The 24,453-nt window shown below is 44.6% G+C and overlaps 2 protein-coding genes across 4 annotated transcripts in view; one reads left to right on the top strand and one right to left on the bottom strand.

Annotated features, from left to right (window-relative positions):
* Nucleotides 1–628: 628 nt before the first annotated feature.
* Nucleotides 629–15,585, top strand: rgs22 (regulator of G protein signaling 22). The gene is made up of 24 exons (XM_071903441.2): nucleotides 629–650; nucleotides 739–767; nucleotides 910–972; nucleotides 1,112–1,291; nucleotides 1,425–1,510; nucleotides 2,320–2,375; nucleotides 2,616–3,098; nucleotides 3,225–3,396; nucleotides 3,699–3,860; nucleotides 4,086–4,260; nucleotides 4,636–4,743; nucleotides 4,984–5,085; nucleotides 5,946–6,140; nucleotides 6,555–6,647; nucleotides 6,987–7,177; nucleotides 7,979–8,141; nucleotides 9,683–9,841; nucleotides 11,612–11,680; nucleotides 12,387–12,545; nucleotides 13,313–13,492; nucleotides 13,689–13,874; nucleotides 14,161–14,298; nucleotides 14,614–14,713; nucleotides 15,485–15,585. Exons 1-24 carry the CDS (start codon nucleotides 629–631, stop codon nucleotides 15,583–15,585), a joined length of 3,372 nt encoding a protein of 1,123 aa, XP_071759542.2.
* Nucleotides 15,586–16,286: 701 nt separating this feature from the next.
* The window catches only part of vps13b (vacuolar protein sorting 13 homolog B), a 351,965-nt gene continuing 343,798 nt past the window's right edge, over nucleotides 16,287–24,453 (bottom strand). For all 3 annotated transcript variants that reach the window (XM_078287161.1, XM_078287162.1, XM_078287163.1), the window contains exons 63-68: nucleotides 23,546–23,716; nucleotides 22,082–22,258; nucleotides 19,755–19,857; nucleotides 18,027–18,195; nucleotides 17,855–17,935; nucleotides 16,287–17,678 (exon numbers count right to left, since the gene is read on the bottom strand). In XM_078287161.1, the coding sequence (XP_078143287.1) occupies nucleotides 17,430–17,678; nucleotides 17,855–17,935; nucleotides 18,027–18,195; nucleotides 19,755–19,857; nucleotides 22,082–22,258; nucleotides 23,546–23,716 (950 nt within the window). In that variant the 3' untranslated portion in view covers nucleotides 16,287–17,429. The remainder of the gene's footprint in view (nucleotides 17,679–17,854; nucleotides 17,936–18,026; nucleotides 18,196–19,754; nucleotides 19,858–22,081; nucleotides 22,259–23,545; nucleotides 23,717–24,453) is intronic.

Genomic DNA, 24,453 nt, shown 5'->3' with positions numbered 1-24,453 from the left:
AAAGTTTTACCAGTGTCTTCTATATCTTGTTCACTCATGACTCATGTACAGTGTTTTCAGATAGTTTTAAATAAAGGTTTTTTACATATGTGTCTGCCATCTGTCATTGCCTTTCATGAAATCATCCTTTTAATATACATCCTTTTTTTCCTTTTTTATATTTGATCTCCACTGCGATCTACTTATTAAATTCAATTGTTAGCATTTGGCGCCATCCAGTGGTGTAATGTTACCATTTCTTGTGAACTACACAGTGTCATCTGATTCCACTTGGCCTGCATAATAGTTACTTTAAGTGGTAACATTAAAAGGAAATCTGACAAAAGAATACAGAATGGAAGTATTTCTCAGGTTTCCTGCAACAAGGAGAAATACCAACTTGTGCTTCTGTAATTGGTTCTCTCTGTTCTCTAGTTAAACTTTTACCGCCCCCTATGTTTTGAAAAAGAGTCCACTTCCATAGCAACCTGCAGTGTGTCTGTAATTACACTGAAAGGTTTGGTGACCTGCTTTAGCTGGTAGAATGTGTCTAAATGTGCTTGCTTAGCTCGACTTTCACTCTGAACCGGACAGCCAACTTTGTAGTACGGTACGAATCTAGACTCCTTGGGTATTTACAAGGTAGAGAATGTGTGGAGAGATTGGAACAGGTAAGAGTAGTACATTAAGAAATCTTAACTATACGGTCAATTGACAATGGTTTAGTAACTGAAGTTTTAAACTCTGTGTTTGTCTTAGAGTTTCCTCATCTTACTGCTGGCAATTTTGTGAGTACACATCACTGTCATTGAAATGCCATCACCTTTTCAATCCTTTTACAGCAAATTTAAGTTTTGCAGCATATTTGGCTGTTCTAGTTGATGCTTCTTAGACTAGTTTACTCATTTTCCTTAGTCTATATGTTTACAGGAGCACTGTCTGGCCTCTGATGATATACTGGTACACTTCTTCAATGATTTCTTGAGTCTGCCGGTAAATATATAGATTTGTCTTATTACTGACAAAACCTCTCCTTTCTATCTCTTTAACAACAACTGAATAGCTATCACCGTCTAATAATAGTTCTCTCTGTAAATGTAATGGAAACTAAGCTGGTTGTCTGTGAACCCAGTCTTTCCCAGAGGCTTTGCTGTACAACCGGCAGACCGGGGAGTTTGAGGTGGTGAGTGAGGCAGCAGAGTGTGTCTCCCGAAGGATCAGGTCAGTGCTTCACCGCAGTAAGTCACAACTCACTGATGACCCTGCAGTGTTGGCCAGAAGCCCCCCGATAGACAACCACTACACTGTCCGTGTGAGTAGTGGATGATGTCTTTATCTACCTATTCAAGTAGTTGAATTGATTTGTGCTTTGGGGATGAGCTGAAATCTTTGCACAGTAGCTTCAGAGGCTTCATTTGATCAGTCTGTTTCACTGACTTTTGCAGTGTCTGGACAGAGAGCAAGGCATTCAATGGATCATGAAAGAAAGATTCCCCTCATTCATTCAAAGTGATTGCTACTTTGAATACAGGTATGACAAGTACATGGGTATCTTGGCCTATGATGAGATGAGCCTATGCACAAATCCAATGTACTTTACCTCCTATATTCTTCAGTGATTGTAAACTTCACTAAACACAAAGTTATGTTACATAATATTTCTATACATCATGTTAAATTCCCTTTCATTTGTAGGCTAATTGTCAAATTCTTATCAGCAACAGGCAACCAGCGTGTGCTGATAACACAGGCCTTTCCCTGCTGCATGTTCTGACTTGAGTTGTTTCTATTTACTGTCATTTTACCTTTGCTACAAACTGAGAAATGCTTGCTTAATGAATTTGATTCAAAAGATGGGAAATTGAATGGGCCATTTCAATCAGCTATGACTCTAGGGTGTACTATGATGTCCACTGTTTTCTAGTGATGCTTTTGTCAATGATTATGCAGAGATAACTTGCTCTTTAAATGAACTGGCATTGATTAATATATAGAAATATTCTGTAGTTACTGTAATGGCTGTAGCTCCTTGGAAGGGCTTGTGATTAGATGAAAGACTGTTGCCCTAGTTCCTCTGTTTTAATCCGCCTAATGCCTTATGCATCTCCTGTGTGAGGCCTTAGGGCCACATTCCTATTCAGATCAGATGACTGACTCACTCACGCTAGCTTGCAACCTAAACATAGAAGTACTGGCACAGCAGTAACAATAGCCACGTTTAATTTCATTTGTTTATCATGTAATTCATGCTTTTAGAAAATACATGGTTGTGTAATCTGTGACCGGTGCTACACATGTCAGTTGACTGGAGGTTTGTCAATGCTTTCTGGTCTTTCCTAGACTAGCCAAGTTGCTGTCTCAGTGGGACCCGAGCCTCTGTATCCAGAAGAGGGATGGCAACTCACGTCAAACCACCCATTCAGCCACAAGACCTCACTCTTCCCCCCAACTGAACAAGGAAAACAACAATGTACTGCAGGCCCTAACATGCTCACATGCTCAAGAGAATGTTTCAACAAAACAAGGTATATGCCTATGACTTTTCAATATGCATGTCTACAAGTTCTGTATATGCTGAAATCTAGTGATGAAGCCAAGGATGTTTATTTATTATTGTCTCATTCCTCACTGTGCAGGGTCGATGAGGATGCACAACTGTGCACATCTACCCTCTTTTGGCCAGGAAGGACACAGGAAGCGTATCAACCCAAAATGCTGTGCATCATCCAGATGTTCCTCCTGCCTCTCTGAGCCAGAGGATCCACACACCTTTTCCTCTTCCTCCTCCTCCTCCTCCTCTAACCTCAGCTCTGAGAAAACTCAGGAACCCCACAGCCCAGAAGCAGAGTTGAGCCTCTATTTCTCAGCACCATCAGCTGGCACTGCAGAAGAGCAGTGGCTGATAGAGTCCAATACCCAGAATCTTGAGTCTTCCACCCTACAATTAGAGTATCTGGCTGCCAAAGTGGTTAAACAGGTGATCAAAGATGCAGTGAAAGAAACGGATGAATACAGCCAGACAAACACCTCTGACTGTCTCAGCAAGTCAGGAGACCAGAGAAGCCGTTTTAGCCACCCAAACGGCTCCTCTGAAAGTGAAGTTTGCCGCTATTCAGCTGGTGAGGGCAGAGAAAGCCTGGAGGAAGAGAAAGAGAGAGTTCAAGAAGACGAGAAGGGGAGCGAGGAGAGAGAAAAGACAGAGGGAGATGAGGAGAAGAATAAGGAGGAGGGGAGCGGGGGCGCAGACCAGAAAAATGTCCTTGATATTTGTTACCATGGCGCCTGTTTCCATGGCAGTAGACAGGGCTTGGATGAGTTCAAGGAGTTTTTACGAAGAACGCCGGGAGAGAAGCTGCTTCACCTCTGGATGGATATAGAGAGACTGAAGGCTACACAGCGCCGGGAGCGGAAGAGCAGGTAAAGAGGAAAAACATGGCGCTGCACACTGCATTTGTAACACACACCTTTTGCTATTCTATTACACCATATGGTCATGTCCCCAAAAAAATTAATGTTACATGATTGGCCTAATGAATGAATGAATGAAGCATATTTCCATATATATTTTCTGTAGATCAGTCAACTGCAACAAAAACTTTAATCTCACTGTCACAATACTTGCTTTTGTGTTTGTTAGACATGTGATTGGTGTCGTGTAAGATAGAAAGATGTGATGTGATGTGTTATTGCATGATGTGATGTGATGTGACGTGGATCAGACATTTGGTCCTGATGAGAAGCCGCTACCTGCTGAGCAGCAGTCGGAGCAGTCTGAATGTGGAGCTGCTCTCCAGGCTGGGCCTCACTACCTCCCCCTGCTGGACAGAGGAGAAACTACGCTTGGTGCAGCCCTGCCTCACTGAGGCTCTGCTCTTCTACTGGTGAAAATCGAATATTTCACTTCGTAATATGTTTTATAGACAATGTCTTTGGTAGACTCAGCCATGATTTCACATATTTTCTGTCATATACTGTGAAATAATATGTTACATCAGCTGTATTTTCAACATATATTGTCAGCTAATATTGCTTATATTGTTCACTCTTTCTACAAATGGATTTCTTTGGTAATTCTCTCTCCCTTTGCTTCTCTTAAATCCCCACAGGGCTCCCAGGTTCTGGACGTCCCAGTGTGTTCAGGAAGACAGTGATGAATCCCCTCATCTGGGGCTGTGGACGGAGAGGCACCTGAGGCCTCCATCAGGGGTAGACCCCCATCACGGCTATATAACCCTGCCCCCCCTCTGGCCTGACACCTGCCTGCCTGCATCCCCCCACACTGCCCACACACAGGTAGGAAAACTGGGTGGAGAAGATACAGAAAGTTTTCTAGGTGGGATAGAGAGTCCTTGGAAACAGAATTTAGACAGTTTGACATGTAACCAATGCACTGAAACCAATAGAGATGGAGCTCTTTCTAGATGCGGGGGGGGGGAGGGGGCAACTTGTCTGTTCAGTGGTGAGTGGAAACATTGGCAGGAGCTTAATTTTCCTCTATAAGAGAGGTGAAGTGTGTTAGTTGTCATGATTCTAATTTACTTTTTATGATATGTGATGATTTTTATGATACCTGCCTTGTTGATTATGTTCAAGTTCTCTGGTCTGTGTGTGTGTGTGTGTGTGTGTGTGTGTGTGTGTGTGTGTGTGTTTCATCAGTTATATTTCAGTATCAGTAGAACAATGGAGAGGATGTTACAGGCTCTCTATGTTGACTCCCGGGCTGGTTTATACTTCACACACTTTTGTGAACAATCTGGAAACCAGGTACAATAGCAGCTGCTACATTTTAACATGAAACACTCTTATTCAATTTATCTATTACATTGAGTTACATCCTTACTTAGCCGTTATGCGTCCAAAATACTGGATTACAATACTTTTAGACATCATTACTTGCAAGTGAGGCGGTACCATCTATACTGTTAAAGACACTGTTAAAACTTGATGTGACAAGGAATACAAGTCCATGATGATAACTAGTGAGAGTTGTTTGTCCTGTCTCAGCTATGGGAGAATGCAGTGAACTTCTGGACTGACCTGCAGCACTACCATCAGCTGTTCTACCAGGACGGACTGGACCCTTACCGAGTACAGAGACAGGCACAGGTCAGCACACACACACACACACACACACACACACACACACACACACACACACCATATACATACACACTAACACCCCCTCCCCAAGTACCAAAAAGTTTTTCTCATCAGGATTAATTTTTCCTAAATGAATCTCAAACTGACTTGTAAATGAAGGAAAAATACTAAGCTGTTTACCACAGTACGGCTTAAATATGGTATGAATACTCCACAGTTGCCAAGGTAACGTAACATAAACCTAAGATTGTTGGTAGCTAAAACTAACATTGTTAGCTAGCTAACCAAGCTACTAACATTACTGCTGCTCTCATTTGCTCACTCTCCTGGCTGCGCCCCCCCCCCCCCCCCCCCCCCCCGTCTCTGTACCCTGTTTACCGCTCACTAAGTGGGGAGCTGTAAGCGGCCATAAAAACATGTGAGTCAGACCCCCCCAGTGGCGCGCCAGGCCAGTCACCCAGAACCACCCTGTCTGGTTACAGCTGGACCAGGGAGGGAAGCAGGCCTGTCCAGAATAAATCACAGTGAAATCTATTTTCCTTCAATTAAGCTTTATTTCACCAGAGGAATCACATATTGATGAGTATCTGTTTCCATTGTTCCATGGCCAAGAGAGTTACAAGCAATGTTTATATGGTGTGATGGCTGTAGTGATGAGAGATAGTGAATACAGTGCGGATTGGATAGTGATGTTGTGTATGACAACACTGAACTCTGTTGATGAGGATGATGAAAGTGATGATGATTGTGATGAGAAATGTTTCTGAAGTGATGAAGTTTTTATGATTCTCTTCTCTTCTCTTCTCTTCTCTTCTCTTCTCTTCTCTTCTCTTCTCTTCTCTTCTCTTCTCTTCTCTCCTCCACAGATCCTTTACTCCACCTATCTGTGCAGCTCTGCCAGGAGGAGTATTGGTGTAGATGAGGAGATCAGGAGGGAGGTGTACGACCGACTGATGCCCGCCTTTGAGGAGCTGTTTGACAGGGTGGAGGAGCACAGCCTCACCCTCCTCCTGGAGCCCTGGGCACTGCTGGTAGCCAGGGATAAAGAGTCCTACCAGCAGGTAGCTACATCCAGAGCCAGGTTCAATTCACTTGCTGATCAGCCAGTTGAGGAGGTGGACTTTCTTTAATAGGTTGTCAGGTTAGACTGTCCTTCAATTGGACGACCAGAGTTAAAGACCCCTGTGTTGACAAGCTTCCTCCCTGCTGAACTGTCCATAAGCAAATCACTGAATCCCTCCCAGCTCTCACAGGAAGGAGGCAAGAGAAAATACATTTTGATCAATAAATACATTACATAATATCCAACCTATTAAGTCATAATAAAAAAAGGGGAAAAAAGCAGGAGATGTTGGTACATGTGTGAATATGGTTATGAGCAAATAGATTAGAATGATTTGCCTGAGTCTAGGCTTTCCTAAGTGTTGGTGTACATGTGTGTGTTTGATTTTGTTTGTGCGTGTGTGTTTCCCCAGGTGTGTGTGCAGCAGGAGGTGCGCCGGGTGGACAGTGAGGAGTACAGGGAACTGCAGAGCCTGTATGAGGAGTCAGAGCTCCGACTGAAACAGGTCAGGTCAACCACAGTCCAGCAGCTCAACAGATTTATAAAACAGATAGCTACAGTCTTAAGGTCTGATTGGTTGAGTCATGCTGGAAGCCATTGTAAAATACCCAATAAACACACAGCTGTGACTATAAAACAGCTAATGTAAATATTAATATGAAAATCACGTCATACCAGTACTTATGTGTCGCTTAGCAGCAATGTTGCCTAGCTACTGTTCAAGGACTATATTGCTCTATGTTTCCCTCTCTCTCTCTCTCTCTCTTTCCCCCCTCCTTTCTCTCTCTTGTTTGCTCTTCTCTCTCTCTCTCTCCCTCCTCCTCCTCTCGCTCCATCTCAACAGGAGGAGCAGTGCACTCTACCTCCTTCTCCTCTTTCACCTCCTCCTCCTCCTCCTCCCTCAGCGGGCCCCCAGGAGCCTGACCCCTGGTCCAATGTCTCTCCGCGTTACCGTGGCTACCGTCTAGGTTCCTTACTTCGCCACCGCCACGAGATCCGGCACTTCTTGTCCTTCCTCCAGAACCAGGATGCCAGGTGACTTGTGAGCTTGTACTTTATGACTGCCTCACTTACTTTTGGCAGAGGAGAGTCAGTCACACCAGGGTGAATGATCAATGCCTATTTACTTCTATTCTCTCTCAGTTTAGCTCTCTATACCCTACATTTGCTTCTCTGTACATCTCTCAAAATGGTTGGAGGACAGCAGGTGGTGTAGTGAGTAAGGAGACCATCCTTAAACCACAGCATCCAAGTTCAAACCACAGTGTTGGCAAACATTCACCCTGCTGAAGTGTCCTTGAACAAGGGTTGAGAAAATCATAAAATGGGTTTATGAAATCCTTTCAACACCCATTGACTACACTGAAAAATTGCTTGTCAAGCCAAAAACAAGGCTGTCGATATTTTGGATATACAAGGTTTTCATCCGACAACAGTGATATGCAGTTTGTAACAAGGAGAGGGATATGGCCATCTGAAGAAAGCAGATGTGTGAATTTACAGCAATATCCACTGAATGTACAAAACATTAGGGACACTTTTTCCATGAAGTACACTGATGGGGTGATTCCAGGTAAAAGCCATTATCCCTTATTGATCTCCCTTATTAAATATATACCAATCATAAAGAAGGAGATGTAGATAAAAGCAGACCTAATATTTTGCACATTCAGTGTACATGATGTGTAAATGTGCGTAATATTCACATTAACAAGTCAACAGAACGCCACACATATGCACACTAAGTGTCCTGGCGTGTAGGCAACTATACACTACACTTCACACAGCTCACATGAATCTTTCATGGGTCTTCTGCACACGTTTGATCCTGTTCAGTGTCCACCTGACCTGCTGGCTGGACCTGGAGCAGTACAGGAGGATTCCTCAGAAGGAGAAGGCCGTCAGACAGGAGAAGTCGTCTCACATCGCGACCAAATACCTCACCAGGAAGTACTTCTTTGGCCCCGACAGCCCCGCCTCAGCAGAGCAGCAGAACGATGTACGTTAGCCAATCCCCTCATTTCTTTAGAGTCTATGCTATATTTTATTGCCAATCCCACAAATCAACATGACAAACGTAGCCGTTTTGGTGTCGTGATGACAAACAATTTTAAGCCTCCAGTGAGTTTGAATTATTGTGAACGTCTTGTGGAAGGATTAGAGAGACGGAGGGAGAAACAAGGTGCCATGTCATGACAAACCCCAAGACGGGATGTGAGCTTCGGTTGAGGTTCGACATCCAGATTTGATAAACCGGGGGTGCTACGGCTCCCACACGAGTTCCCATCTCCCTTCTTTGGCATCCTACCGACTCCATGCTGACAGCTGTGACAGCAGGGTGTTGGTGGAGAGCGCAGGATGGGAGGGCATGGTTAGAATTAAGATGAGATGAATGAGAGGATTGTGGTTTGGATCCAGAGGACAAAGAAGATCAGCTCCAGCAACAATGACAGTAGGGTGAAATCTCTCCTGACATTTATAGTTGGAGATTCGGTTTCTGGATTCTAGCATTACTGTAGGAGGGCATGGCGTGTATAGAATTAGGATGAGTAGAGGGGACACTTTGTGGCGGGCCCGATAATCTCCTTCGGGACACCAGAGATGGCTGCCACAGAATTTTTATAACGCTGTCATGGAAAAGAGAATTGTTTTATATGTGGTATAGGACGTACCGGCCAAATGGCGGTTGAGGAGCGCTGATTTGAGGGTGTTCTCGTGTTCTTGTGGCTCATTGGGCTAAAAGACCCACAATGTACTTGTTGACATCATGGCTTTTACTCTGGCACATGCCTTTTTGTCATATGTCATCCTCATCTCATAAATACCATCACAATAACCCTTAAAAAAAGTTTTAATTGAATGAGAAGGCCAATTCTACTCCTTGTAGCTCTGTAGGATCGGGTCTGGCCGCGTCTCTCGCATCTCCGTCTTGGTTCTTGTCTGCGTGAGCGATGTGGAGAGACTGACAGCTTTACTGCTTTGGCCCTTCACTCTCTCAATCACTCAGTCATCCAGTCACAGATTGGCCCCCTTTCATCTACTGACTCTCCCACTCCAGTGCCACGACTGGTTCTCATTTCTGAAGTGTGTGTGTGTGTGTGTGTGCATGCGTGCCTGCGTGTGTGCAAAATGTGATGGAGAGATGAGAGAAAATTTAAAAAAGGAGATATAAATAGGGAGACGTGGCCAGAGCGATATATAAAGAGAGAAAGCAGACAAGGGCGATGAAGAGAACAGAGGGATTGTGGGAGTGATGGAGAGCACCGCAGGAGTCAGGAAGCGGTGGGTTTTTTCAGGCAGGTTTCCTACTGTGAGCAGCTTTCCTCTGGGTTTGAGTAGCCCTCATATGTTCTTAATGTGGTTAAGAGAAATCTACAGACAGCTACACTTACTCTTTACCATCAAGCACATGAGCACAGCTTTAATACAAAACAAATCTTGCTGTGTCTGCATCTTCCTTTATTGCATCTTTGACTGTTTTGTCTTGATTTTCTGTGTGTTTCTCTGTGTTTTTATGTGTGTGTGTGTGTGTGTGCGTAGATAATTAGTCTGGCAGGTGGACTGGAGCGGCTGAGACTCGAGCGTCTCTCCAACCCGGTAGTTGTGGAGATCCAGAACATCGTCAGGAGCCATATTGAGAAAACATGGCTGCCTCTGTTTCTGGCCACGGCAGAGTTCACAGAGAGACAGACGCACAAGGTTTCAATAGAACGATTTCTGTTATGTTTTTGACTGATCATTTCACCACTGATACATCTGATCAATCTTAGGTTTGATAATGTGTGTTCTGGAGCAGTGGCTAAGGCTAAAGACAAGACAATTTATACACAGTAGCCTAAATTTGAAAACAAACCTACCTTATCAGACTATTCATGTTACTGAATGGATCTACACAACAATCTTTTTAGAGATACCGTATCTCTCTTTTTCTAGCCTGGTTGTAAGATATTTAGTCATTATTTGTGCCCAGCCAATTCTCCTCTGAACCTCCATGATGGTACGAGCCGTGGTTGCTGGGAGATTTGTGACACAACTATGAAGCCTTTATTTCAGTGGTGAAATAGTCATCAGTCAATAAGTTATTGAAGGGCAGCACCACCAAGAGCTTGTGGACAGTATTTGCATGTGGGGTTTATGCTGCATTCATGTCATATGGGGAAAAACGTCAGAAAGAGTTGACAGCAACAATTTAGAGGTGTTCACATGTTCAAACTACATTGAAGCTGTCAAGATGCCATGACTGAAGATTTTTGTAGACTTTGGTTGGTCCTCAGTATTATTCTCAGCTTTTTCACACTTAACACACATCCACACAACCACCAAACATTGTGATGTCAACCACAAATGAAAAAAACCCCAAAAAACAGTAGTTGTGTCCTGCCACGGCATTTAAAGATTTATAATCATCATAATGAATTGATGTGATGAAAATCGTTCATTTTGTTGGTTTTATTTGAAATGCATATATCATTCCCTACACTTGACGGCAGGTATTTCCTTATTGGTGACGTCAGAATTCAGGAAGTCCGATAAATCGTGGTCCATCATCAAACCCCGACTTCCCAAGTAGTATTTACCACCTGGATTCTGACATGAAGGGCATTTTCACGTCGGAAGCTCCTGTGTACTCTCTTTCCCATGGGAGGTGAAGGCAGTATTAGTTGCACATACCTGTGACTAACATGTTGTGTTAAGTAATGGCAGTGGTCAAATGTCTGCCCCACAGCCATAAATGTCACGACACATGGGTGATTTATTGACAAAATGGAGAATGGCAGTATTGTTTATTGCAACAGGGATGAGAATTGGAAACTGGCACAAAGTCATTAAGGAACAATAGCATCATGAAAATGCTGCTGGGGATCATTGTTGGAATTATTGCCCACCTTCACTCCCTCACAGTGTTGCTCATGTATCATGACCTTGAGAGAGGATAGAGATAAGAAGTGAGAAACTCATTAGTGCATCCGCTATGTGAGAAAGCCACAAAATGCTGTTGCTGCCCAATCGTTCTCTCGGGTTGCCTCATCAGGCGGTAACCCATAAACCACACATTGCCTCATTATGTTATCAAGTGTACCTTGTTTGGTCACAAGGATCCTCTCATTAAGTAATGAGAGGTAGAAGTAGTTTAGCGTTACACACCGGAGAGGGAGACGGGTGGAGGGGTGGAAAAGCGGGGTGAGAGGGTGAGACGGAGTAGGTGGAGGTGGAAGACAGAGGAGGCGTCAGAGAGGCAAGTGTCCCCTTGAGAGGGAACATGGATTAGAGGAAATGAAGAACGAGGGCAGGGCAAAGGTGAAAAGAGGAGAGCGCTTCAGTTACTGAGGCAAAGAGCAGGAGAGTGTGGAGCAGACAGAGACCTGAGACCTGAGAGGTGTTCAGTGTCCCTGCGTAACCCTAGTTTACTCAGTGTCTGACTGTTGACCTTTGTGTGTGTGTGTGTGTGTGTGTGTGTGTGTGTTGTAGCCCCAAGCTGCAGACAGGCTCTCGGAGAAGGTCTACCGCCGACAGAAGAAGAGGAGAGAAGCCTGGAAGGTAAGGAGAAATTCTCTGTGGAAGCTGGGTATTTTGAATGGAGACCAATAAGGCATTTCCTGGCCTAAAAAACATTGTGTGATTTAGTTCATGACTTGGCTTCGTGCACTGGCTTTGTCAAACATCATTTTGGCCTTGTGGTTAGTTTTCCTAAATTGGATCCAGGATAAATAAGATTAAAGCGTCAGCATCGCTAACCTTCCTTTAATAGTCTTTGGAGTGTTTTCCGTCCAGCTCTGTTCCCGTCCTCCATCCTGTCTCCACAGCGGAGAAGAGATGTAAAACATGAACGTTTCAAACGTCAGGCGGGATGATTGCAGGAAGGAGTTCGCATACATGATTGTACCGGTCATCATTACAGAATAAACATTATCTCAACACTGGCAAAGAACAGGCTTTCTGAACACATGCACCTGAATAAAATAATAGAATTTTCTCATTTTCTCTAAACAAAGACTATGGCTCATAGTTCACTGCCTTTCTGGTTCAGGAGGACAGTATATATGCTACCACTGTGCAAAATGTAATGTTTTTTGTCTTCTTTTGATGTTTACGTATGAATTGATGATGATAATGATGAGATGAACTGTATTGATCCCCAGCAGGAAATTTGTTTCTCACGCAGCAGCTTAAAGCATCCAGACCAAAAACGTACAAAGCGCTCATACAGACCCAAAGAATCCTCTCCCGTGTGTCCCTGCAGCAGGCCGAGGGGCTGTGGATGAGTTCCTCCAAGGAGATCCTGGTGTTTCGACGGATCCTCCTCAACCCCGTCACCTGCCTGCAGTTCCAGCACTTTGTCTCCATGAAGGGAGACTTCCTGGAGAACAACGTGCTCTTCTGGCTCGAGGTCCAGAGGTACAAGGTAGGGAGAAGCAAAGACACTTGAGGGTTGGCGTCTCGGTGGCTCAGTTGGTGCAATGTTGTACCTGCAACATCCTGGTTTCAAATCTGGCCTAGGATCTTTGTTGCATGTCATCCCTCCCTCTCTCTCCCCCATCTTTCCTGTCTCTCTTCACTGTAAACTATCAAATAAAAGCAAAAAATGCTCCAAAATACTTGAGGGTTAGATGGATGTCTGCGGAAAGAATGGTTATTGTAATTCATTTACAATCAAAGCTATTGTGCAAGTATTTTAAGTATCATCGTATGATATCTGATATCAAAGACACAAGGAAAACAAGCTGTAAGGATTACGTTTTCAGTTGGCATTGAAAATATGATCACTAACTAAAGCTAATTCTCTGTAAGTCTTTAACCCTGTGGCCGTCTTATCTCTTCTGGGCTTGGGCTTAAGTAGTATAGCACTTTTATTGAAATACAGGGTTCCCAACATGGCACTGATTCCATGAAATTTCTTTGACTTTCCATAACTAAGTCCGAGCGCTTCCATGAGCTAAAAAATGTGATCCCTTTCGTGGTTTGTGAACGCTGTTTTTCACAGTTGTTTTTGCTGTGGAGAAAACCAGCTGACAACCACCATCTAATGCAATGAATGTGTCAAGTTGTACAATACATTTGTCAAATTCCTCAACTGGAGTACGCCTCTAAAAACTCAACTCAGGAACTGGGAATGGATGTCAACCATCCCTCCCCTCATGTTTCTTCCCCTCTCTCTCTTCCTTTATACAGGATCTCTGTCACTCCCACAGCGATGAGGCCACCATCCAGCAGAAGATCTCCACCATCATCAGCTGCTTCATCAACTCCTCCATGCCGCCCGCCCTGCAGATAGACGTTCCCCCTGAACAGGCCCAGTGCATTCTGGAGAACCGCCACGAGCTGGGGCCTTACATCTTTAGGGAGGCACAGGTAGTGTCTGTGTGTGTGTGTGTCTATAAGTGCATTAACGTGATGCTGTACAGTGTGTTGCAAATCTGTGAGAGTGCAAGTGTGAATGTAAGTAATCTTTGTTTGTTTTTTTTTTGCCTGTCGATGTACCTGTGTGTGTGTGTGTGTGTGGATGGCATTTGGGTGCCTGGGCATGTGTGTATTTTTGTGTGTGCAGATGTCAGTGTTCAATGAGCTGCTGAAGCTGTGGCCCCAGTTCCAGGCGTTGAGGAGCAGCGTCCGGGAGGAGCAACTCCTGCCTCTGCTGGAGGAGAAACGAGTCAAACACAGAGCCAGGCTACAGAGACAGAGGAGGAAAGAGGAGGAGGAGGAGGAGGAGGAGGAAGAGAGGAGGAGGGCCCAGGTGAGTCAGCTGGGGATAAAGCAGATTCTCACAGCAAGAGACTGCAGTTATACAATTCTAATACTACTGCAATACTTCCCAAGTAAAAGCAGTCTTATTTTGGCCATAGTAGAGACAAAACTCCCAGTGTGCAGAAGTTTTGTTGCTCTACTTTGATTTATTTTGGCCTCAAGCACCTTAGAGTCGAGTGTGCGGTGATCTCTCTATAGAGACAAAACTCCAAAACTGCAAAATACAGCTTTAAAACTACATTACTCTATATTTAATCCAAACCTGTTTTGTACAGGAGGAGCTGGAGAGGCAAGAATCCAGTGTAACAGAGGAAGAAGAGGAAGAGGAAGATGAGGTGGACAGAGAGAGAGAGGGAAGAGGAGAAAAGGAGCTGACAAGCAGACAGAGCAGCAGCTGTTCTCCCACACAGCAGGTAAGGGGCTTGCTGATAAAATTATGAGGTAACATTCATAATCAATTTAGCTGAAGATGTATTTGCGTTGAAGGTATCATATGAAGAGAGCCGAACCAAAATTAGGTGATGTCGTTTGAAAGGTATCTGAGAGGACAGCTTGTTATGATAAAGACTGCAGTGATGAAGATAAAGCATAAATTCAATTGTAACGTGAATTCAAAACGACCCTCAACAAATCCCACCAAAGGCAATAAAGGAGAAACTCTATCCTCTAATGTCATTGTGTTTGTAATCACATTATATCTGACTGTATTTCTGGATATGTTCCCTCAGATGTCGTGGTCTTACTCCAAGTACATGGCGGCTCTGAAGAGAGAGGAGGTGCTGCTGAGGAGACAGAGTCAGCTGGACGCCTCGTTCTCCACAGCCTCAGGTACACACACACACACACACACACACACACACACACACACCTCTCTTTGTTTCCCAGGGCTCAATGAAGCTGCCATATCCCATATCCAACGCTCTTGACTCCTCACTGCTACCACAAGTCAGACTAAATACTGAGAAGCATAACATTGAAATTACATTTTACCTTTCCCACTGTACAATCCAAGTCAAACCTCCAAGGCGCTAATATTGCCTGGCATGTAAAAGCAAAAGCAACGTCAAAGTGACCCCTTCCAAATGTCAGAACTGTCTCATTTTGTACAACTCTGGCTCCAGCAGCCACTTCAGCCTGTCCATTAGGTGTCAATGTGCTGTGCAGGAGTTAGTCCCAGCCCACACCGACTGGTTGGGTAAATGAAGCGTGATGCTAACGCAGGGGTTAGCTCCAGCCCGTAGTGAATGAGGACCATCGGAAATGAAGCATGGTGCAAATTGTGTTTTAATGGGATGGAATGGAGGAGGCTTCCTGTTAGGAACACAGATGGAGATCATCATCATGTCCTGCGTGGAGGCCCAGGACTATGTGGATGGGAAAGTCTACAGAGCGGAGAGGGGAGGTGTTTGCTTGTGTATACATGCATGCATCTGCTTTCTCACTGTCTCCGAGCCATAAATAACCCCTCTTATTCTTTGCGCAAACAGCGTTCATCAGTGTGTTTATGGACTGGACTAGCAAGTGGCTTTGTAAATAAATACTACTGCTCCTGCTTCATACTGTGTCATTAAACTGTCCATCTGTCTCTCTCCCCTCCAGACTCTTCCTCCGGCCGGAGTCTGAAGTCAGCAGGCAGCAAGCACAGCCAGCGGCAGCCCTCCCTTCACTCTCCCAGAACACAGAATATACAACAGCTATAACGGTAAATGAATAGGGAAATGACAATATGTAATGTACTGATGCTGAAGAAAAGTGAAAACAGCTAAACTCAAAGGAGTATATCCTGTTTCTAGCTTGGTTTGATGTGTTATTTTGCCTCCCCAGCTGAATTGACTCTAATGTTTAGTAGGACAGATGTAAGCGGCTGCGATATCAAGTGAAAACATGTAAGGAGCGACAACATGCAGCACAGCGTTGACATGAACACTGGAGTTTGACTGATGGAAGAGGGAGAGCGACACCGTTACCGGAGCACAGAGGATGAGTGAAAACTGAGAGCAGAGCTGCTGGGGATGAGGTACAAGGCTGAGGATGGATTTACACAGGAAGGGAAAAACACATTTTAAACCCGGTATGACAAACACCTGCTCTGGTCACTGTTCATCAAATCTGGCTTAAAAAAATCTGTTTTTCTGTTTCAGTGTAAATCAAGCCTGATACTGAGAACTATGAGCTTATGTATGTCTGCAAAAAAGGCAAAGCAAAACAGTGGAGTTGGTTGTCATCAATCATAGCTACAATGTAAACAAAATGGATTTTCATTAATTTATATTTGCCAACAAGAATAGAACCTCAATGAAGACAAATGTACCATGTTGGTAATCACCAACTATAATGTTTCTTACATGGTAGACAATGACAGAATAAAAGTTGATTTTAATTTTTTTAATAAAATGTTTTTCACTATTAATACAATATATTATCCATTTACATACATCATAGGCATTAGGCTTTACAAAATTATGTGAAATCTAACATAGCGCTCACTGTTATAACAATAAAAAGGCAACATCAATAATAATATTTTTGCATCATGAGGGGTTGGCATGAACGTAAGGTTACAAAGAACAGCGTTATTGTGAAACAACTATGTGCTGCATCATCTATAAAAATAACATATAAAACAGCAACATTTTGGTTGACAGCTGGTATTGTTATTGTCCATCAACATGTATATAATATTGCACTTACATTGGCATGAGACAAGCACTCAGTACATGGAGAATGTAAACACCAAGAGCTTGTTCTGCAGAGTGAACCGTTACAGACTGTTCACATAGAAATACACTGCATGAAACTAATCTGAGTGACTTAGAAATAGAAAAGGGACCCATGTTGGTTCTATACTTTGCATTTCTATCTGCAGCACTGAGAATGTTTCACCCGTGCTGAACAAGCCCCAATTTAAGTCGAAAGAGCACAAAATGTTGGTCAAACACAAAAGGTTTAATGTTTAAGTTCATACGGCAACTCCTCCTGTCTGTTTTTTTAACATTAGTGTTCACTACAGCATATGTGCACTGATGATACCGTCTCATATTGAAATGTCCATGTAACAGAAATATCTAAACTTACTACATGTGTTTCTATAATTAAATAAAACGAAATCTAAACCCTCTTCCTTTCTCTGTGGCTATGTGATATAAGTATATTATATTGTATCAGTAGAAAACTTTACTTTCAAAGGCAATTTGTGAGAAAACCCTACAACCCTAAGGAGTGGATGACCGGGTAGGACTTACATAAATATAAGACATGTTCTTTTACCCCAACAGGTATCTTTTGCATAAATGGGGAGTTATTTGTTATAAAGAGCCAAGGTACAGTGTATCCAAAGATTTTTTTTAATTCAAACCCTGGAGACAAAGGCTAGATATAAACAAGAACAAATGTTTTTTTTTTTAATCTGTGTCTGATCTTCTTGTGGCTAACCACGTTATCTCATTTTTCCCTGTTCAGACTGCAATCAAAAGCTCATGAGTGCGCCACAAAGAATCAAAGATCAGATTTTCCTGCTCTGTTCAAATGCAGCTGCAGATGTGCGTTAGTGGAATCCGATGCGTAAGGCCTTGTTCTTTACTGTGATGAACTTGCTGACGAACACCCTGGCGAAGGCGGGCTCTACCAGGTAGCGGTAGGACTTGGTGACGTTGGGCGGCGGCTCGGCGAGCGTCACCGGGGGCTGCAGCTGCAGCGAGGCGGTGGAGGGGGAGAGGTACTGGGAGGCTCGCGCCACGTAATCCACCAGCCGCCGGTACTGCTGCTCCGACAGCCGCTCACGACCTCCGTCACCCTGGGGAGAGAGAGAGAGAGAAGCTGATTACCAATACTCAGGTTCTGATAGATTTATCCTTTACGGCAGCGGTGTCCAATCACGTGGGCCAAGAGTGTGCTGGTTTTCATGCCGACCAAATGGACTTCTGAGGAAGCTTAATATTGTCAAACCAACAAATAATTGTCAAGCCTCACCTCCGTGTCGCTGGATACTGTCTGCTGCTGTAAGGTGAGGGTGAGCTGGCCCTGCTGTCCTGCCTCCTGCTGACACTCCACCTATAGAAAAGAGAACAGGTTTGGAATGCTACAGAGTCCGTTTCCGGCCCTGTGAGGAGATTTTGTGTGCGTGTCGAGTACTGCCGGTTACCTCGGTGATGGGGAAGGCCTGCTGCTGGGTGTCCTCGCTGAGGCTGACCACAAACAGCACCTCGGAGGTGAGCAGCAGGCAGCCGGCGTGCTCCTGCCCCGAGCCGCTGACGATGGTCACCTCCAGCGCCATGTGCACCTCCGGTCGCCCCAGAGACTGGAGCATCTTCCTGTGGCCAAGGAGGAAGCACAGGGGGGTGTAAACAAACATGGTGTGTGTGTAATACTGTACAGGGGGTGATTTAAGGGGGAGGGAAATACACATGTTGGTGCAAATTATTAAATACACCCCCACTGCTACATTTACATACCATAAAATCTTTAAAAAATCACCCACACATGTAGGCAAGCACCATAGACATAAGACCACACAAAGTGCCCAGCTAACCTACGCACACGCATACAAGTGACCATACATGTCAACACGGATGTATACATCCTGTAATTTAAGTTCCCACATGTGTTTTGTGTGCGCTTCCTCCTACACACATATTGGATAGGGAAACATGCGTGCAGGAACCTAAGTGTTCAGTCATGTTCGTCTGACAGCGTGTTTACGTAGGAAGGCAGGTGTGCAAGTTGCGGAGCAGATGGTAAAGCGGCCATAGTGGGGATAGCTTGGTGAATTAAGTTCTGTTCAGTGTTACTGTGCTCAAACAGTCTGACCCCTCCATGTCTGGGCTACCTGTAGTAGTAAAAGTAATTGATGTATGTCTGATGGAAACCAGTTTGACTGCGAGGCAGCACGGATTAAACCACAAGGGAGCGTTACCTCAGCGTTCAGGTATTTTTATCTTATTCATCTTCCTGTAATCTGAGCACAACACACTTCCTAACCCCTTGGGTCATGGCAATTCAATAGTACAGGTGTCCTAAAGAAATACTGTACTGACAATTTTACGTGTTTTCTTTATAGCAGTTGACAGCTGACACTGACTCCCATGAGAAAATATGTCATAACAATGGGGACCAAGCCAAATCGCAGAAAATTCATTAGAAAATGCCAAAAATGCATGATGCCAATAGGATAAACAACCAGTTTTTCACGATTCCTGATGAGTTCACTTTTTGGAGATACGAGGCTCCTTCAGGATTTAACGATAATATTAAGTGTTCCACAGAGAGAACACACAGAGAGCTTTGGGGAGTCCCAGAGCTGATCCAGCGCTGCGGATGTTCCTGTGCTTCCAACCTCGTTTTTACGATGCAGGACCCAAAGGTAACCTTCTGCTTGGCGCAGCACACGGCCCTCTCTACACCCTCAATCTCTCCCAACCTCCAAACCAGTTCCAGCAGAGGAAGAAAGGCGTTCCTCCTCCATCTGATGGCACTGGGACATATCTCTGGACAGACTCATAGTTAAACAGCAAGAACAATTTCTAGCTGGCGGCTTTGGCAGAGTGCTTATAAAAACCTTTTAACATGGCTCTATGAGAACAAGGGAGGGCAGGCTGGCTACCATGTGTGGGATCAAGGTCAAACATCTTTCCAGACTTCTTTTTTTTTTTTAAGGAAAGTGGGTAATGGACCCTCCCCAAGGTTTTTTTTTTAAACCAAGACAGCAGGAATGATGAGAGGTAAAGGGAGAGAAAAAGGACAGCGGATCCTGGGTAGATTCCAAGAGAAACAAAGGCGAGCACATGTCCCACTTCTAAGAAAGAGCTGGACAAAAATATCACCTCAAGAAAAAGGGAGCCTGCAGGAATAATAAGTGACTCCGGGATCTTACCAGACGTATTTCAGGTGGCTGTTGGGGGCCTGAGCGGACTTCTCCTCTGCAGGCAGGTACAGTTGTTTAGGGAGCTGCCACAGTCCCGCTCCATGTAGGATACCTGTCGGGAGAGAGAGTCACAGCCAGAATCAGCATCAGCATCAGCATCCCTATCGAAATAGCTTTGTCATCTGCGATTGACAGAAAGATGAGGATTAGATGTATTTACAGTAATACATGCATTTACACGGACTTGGCACGGTGGATTGCTGTTCTTATACACAACAGATCACAGAAATCCCATTTATACTTTAAGAGATCTGACTGAAAATGAACAGGTGTTCGGGTGAGACAGCATGACCAGGAGTAAGTGTGTGCAGGTGTTTGTGTGTGCTTGCACGCCACTGTGCGAACGTTTCCGTTTAGAATGAGCGTGTGCACGCGAGATTTTGTAACCGTCACAGAAGTTCTGCCACCCTCCATCCATCCTGCATCATTACTGCAGCTCTTGAAACGTTTCCTCCTGGGGGTCGCCAGATGCGGTGCGGAAAGCGTGGAACATGTTTACGATGGCTCCGTCTGCACATGTCACGGCGAGTTCATAACCCATGTGCGTGTGGTCAATTTCCCCTTCCATCCCAGTCTTGCCGTCAGCGGAGCGGCAGCAGCGAGCCAGTGAAGTCATCAAGTAGTTAAAACGGAGCCATAAAGAACACAGTGAGCTCCACTCATGATGTCACCGCATTGGTACTCTGCAGCGCAACCCAGCTCTGAGTGGGCGTTTGTCCTGCAAGTGTGTGTGTGTGTGTGTGTGTAGATATGTGTGTGTGTGTGTGTGTGTTAGGAGAATGGGTGGGGTGTGACAGAGTTACCATAAAAAATAAAGCACTTGACCTCCTATATTAGCAACAGATATACTGTCCTTTAGATGTTTCCTATGCGAGTTTTCAATTCAATATGTATGCTGGTAACTGTGTGTGTGTGTGTGTGTGTGTGTGTGTGTGTGTGTGTTTGTGTTCACCCCCACTCCCATTCTGCTGAGCCAGCAGTGCGTGTTTGTGCGGATCCACATGCGCATGTGTATGCGTGAGTTTGTATTTGTGTGTGTGTGAGTGTGTTTGTGTGTTTTTGCGCCCCACCTCGTGTTCGGCTGAGCCAGCAGAGCCCAGAGGGCCAGGTAGATTAGAGCCAGGCCCCAGGGAGCCATCGCTCTTACACGGAGCTGTTCACCTCATTGGTAGTTTATGTGCTGTAGCAATGACCTGTTAGCGCCAACACACACCACCCACCCCCCCCCCACTCCCCCCCACTCCCCCCATCCCCCTCTCCTGCCCCCAATAAAACACAAACTAACTCCAGAGGCCTAAACTGCCTGTGTGCATGTGTGATTGTGTGTGAGTACATGTATGTGCGTGTGAATGTTCATGTGCATATGCATGATTATGCGTGTGAGTGTGTGTGTGTGCATGTGCATATGCATGTTTGTGTGTGTGTGTGTGTGTGTGCGTATGTGCAGACGTCAGAGGGCCTTTCAGCAGCTCTGTCCTGGGCCCCTCACTACTGAAGGTCTGGCCTAATAAACACTTGGCTCCTGCCTGGGGCCAAGAGGAGGGAAGGGGAGAGATCGTCCGTCCAGTGATGGATTTATGATGTTCCTGACACACTAACTCTAATTCACATGTGTGTTTATTAGAATAGCGTTGCCTAAGCCCCCCTGGGCAGATTTGCATTAGGCCTCATTGTTGAGCTGTGCAGAATCAATTAGAGAGCTTGCTAGCTCTTAGCCTTGCCAGGCCAGACTTTTCTTTACACTTCACTTTAGTGCTGTGTGACATATACAACCAGAGTGTGCGTGTGTGTTAAAGAGCAACTGAACCCCAAACCCAAATCTGTGTAAAGCCTGATGCCACCTTCTGTAGAGTACAACAGGTGGTGACATCACCTGGCACCAAAGATCAGCCAATAGCAGATGGCGATTTCAGTAGCATGCTTTTTACCATTAGATGTCAGGCTTTACACAGATTTGGGTTTGGGGGTTTAGTTACTCTTGAAGTATCCAAAAATGTCCCTATGTTTTGCAAAGGAGCAGAAGCTGGCCTTTGTTGAAAAAAACAACACTATAAACGAAATGATCCCTTGCTAAACAACTAAAAACAAGGCTATTAGGATTGTAGGGTTTCTATGGGTCGGTATCCAAAATAGTTTCATGGTCCTGTTTGTGCTGAGTCACCCCATGACATACGCACTAATATGTTTTAATGAGCCTCGGTCCCAGACCATCGATACCAAATCTAGGTTATAAATTTCCTCAACACGCTATTTTTTCCAGGACCGTCCTAACTCACCGTATCCAGTCTGAGACACCAGTTCGGCCGCTCCCCCGATGGGCTTGGTGAAAACCCCCACGATGCCTTTCCCCACCCCAGAGATGACTCCTTTGGCCTTGCTGCCCGCTGAGCTCTGCATCTCCCAAGTCCTCTGGAAGTTCTGCATGGGCTGGTCCACGATGCCTGCTATCGCCCCTGGAAGAACAAGGAACACGTGTTTGCTCTTAATTGCTTGGTTGAATGAACACAAAATAAGAAACTTGCAATAAGACATGCATATAATTCAAGCGGCACGTTTTTTTTTTGTAAAGGAAAGCAGCCGGTTAACCCTCCTTATGAATTTTCACTTCAATTAGACATGGGAAACAGAAAAGGTTACAGACATACAGTATCGAAAATGCCATAAACGGGAATCACGCAGGAATTCAGACATGGTCTTGCCCTTCAGGAAATATTTGACCACTCATTTTATGTGCCACACAGATGTGATCAACGCTGAGTACATGTCAGGAATTATAATCCAGTGTAACCCAGAGAGACGCAAGCAGCTGTTTGGTTCGAATGACAACACGCTCTGTCCGTCTTTGAGACTGATTTGAGACAGACTTGAGTTTTACTGCCCTCTGGGTGTTTATTGAGTCCCTGCTGCGCTGTCTCCACTTCGCTGTCTCATAGCCCTTTGTGTGTTTGTGCAAGAGACAGTGAGTGTATAATGCTGCTTTGAGTGTGTGCCAACGGACAGCCGATGACATGTGGGTGGGCAGCACACAAATTTGTGTGTGTGTTTCTCTGACTGTGAAAAAAACGACGTGTCCATGTGAATTTGTGCGTTATGCGTACAATATTTGTTGACTGTGTGGACCCGACTCTACTTTAAGAGGTACATACTGAGCAGGCTGCCTCATCCACCCCTCTGCCTCCTGTGTGTGAGTATGTGCATCTGAGCACGGTAAGTGTGTGTTTCCGTGCGTATCCAGTAACCCGATGTCGAGGCAAGAGATCCTGTATTGGGCTTGATACTCAAAAAAAAACAACCATCTGTGTGAATGATCAGGGAAACCAATAGCATTGATGTCCAGTGTTCTTGTCATCATTTTGCTTGATGAAAATCAAAGTACTGAGAACACTTGGATGGACACTAATTATGAGGAAAATTAATTGGGGGATCGGGGTGGGATATAGTTCTTAGATAATTAAACTTCAATCTGATATTTAGAGGGGATGATGACAAAAGTAGCAGCTTTTTTATTGGTAGCTGTATTATTTTACTGACATTTTACTGACTGGTGTGTTTCTATGTGTATCTGCAACAGTCTGTATGTGTTAATCTCTGTGTTTGTCTCATTTGTCTTCACACCAAGCAAACTCATGTCAAGGTGAGAGAGACTCTGTCTCCGCTAAACCTCCGGGCTGTCAGGCAGCTGTCACATCCATTCCTCCTGGCTGGCTGGTGTGTGTGTGTGTGTGTGTGTGTCCACATACCTAACAAGCTAATGCCGAGTCGCGACAGCCCCTGCCTCAGTCCGTCCCCCAGGCTCTCTGGTAGCTGTCGTCTCCACTCCTCCTGCCTGGTGTAGTGCTCCTCATCCAGGGACAGACGGTCCATGTTCCTGGCCAGACTGGTGGCCAGGTTGGTGATGGACGTCAGGGTGCCTGCAGGGAGACAATGTTCAATGGTCAGAGTTCAAAATGACTTTGTGAGCACTATGAGTCAGTGGAAAGGAGTGGTGATAGACATCACCACTCTAAGTCTACTAAATCAAACCAAAATGAATTTAGGGAAAGTTCTTTTATTTGGGGGATTAATAACGTATCTTGCTCAAGGATATTTCCGTACTTATAGCCGCATGGGAGACTAAACCGGGACTTTCCAGTTCGGGGATGACCTCACTAAACAGTAGGCCATACTACTGCCAAAAAAGGTTGAGGTACAAGTACAAGCTCTTTGACTCTTCTTATAGACAAAAATGAAATTCATGGGCTGTCTGCCCTGTTCGCCGAAATCTGAGACTCAACCAGGGAGCTTTGGATCTTCCATGACACTCTCTAAACAAAGATATTCCTGCTCTTTAATATATATAGTATGTATAAATGTGTTTCATTTTGTTAACATATTCATTCAAAGTTCACTTTCACCAAATGACATCCTAAATGGAAACAGTATTCATTAAATGATATATGAGCTGTACCATTCTGGGAGGAGATAGAGAGGAAAGCTAACTTCTTGCTACTTTGTGACTGAGATCACAAATACAAATGTATTTGCAAAAGATAAATTTGCATTTTTTACAGTGTGAAATGAATGCCAGTTTTCTACTTAGCAGTGTGAGTGTTTCGCTATAGAAAGACATTTGCTGGGACATTTATTTTACGTCACAAAGAAGAATGTA

This window comes from Centroberyx gerrardi, chromosome 12 (genome assembly GCF_048128805.1).
Source record: "Centroberyx gerrardi isolate f3 chromosome 12, fCenGer3.hap1.cur.20231027, whole genome shotgun sequence".
In the NCBI taxonomy this organism is placed as follows: Eukaryota; Metazoa; Chordata; class Actinopteri; order Beryciformes; family Berycidae; genus Centroberyx; species Centroberyx gerrardi.
Note: the sequence above shows the minus strand (reverse complement) of the source record. Positions and strands in the feature narration are given on the sequence as shown.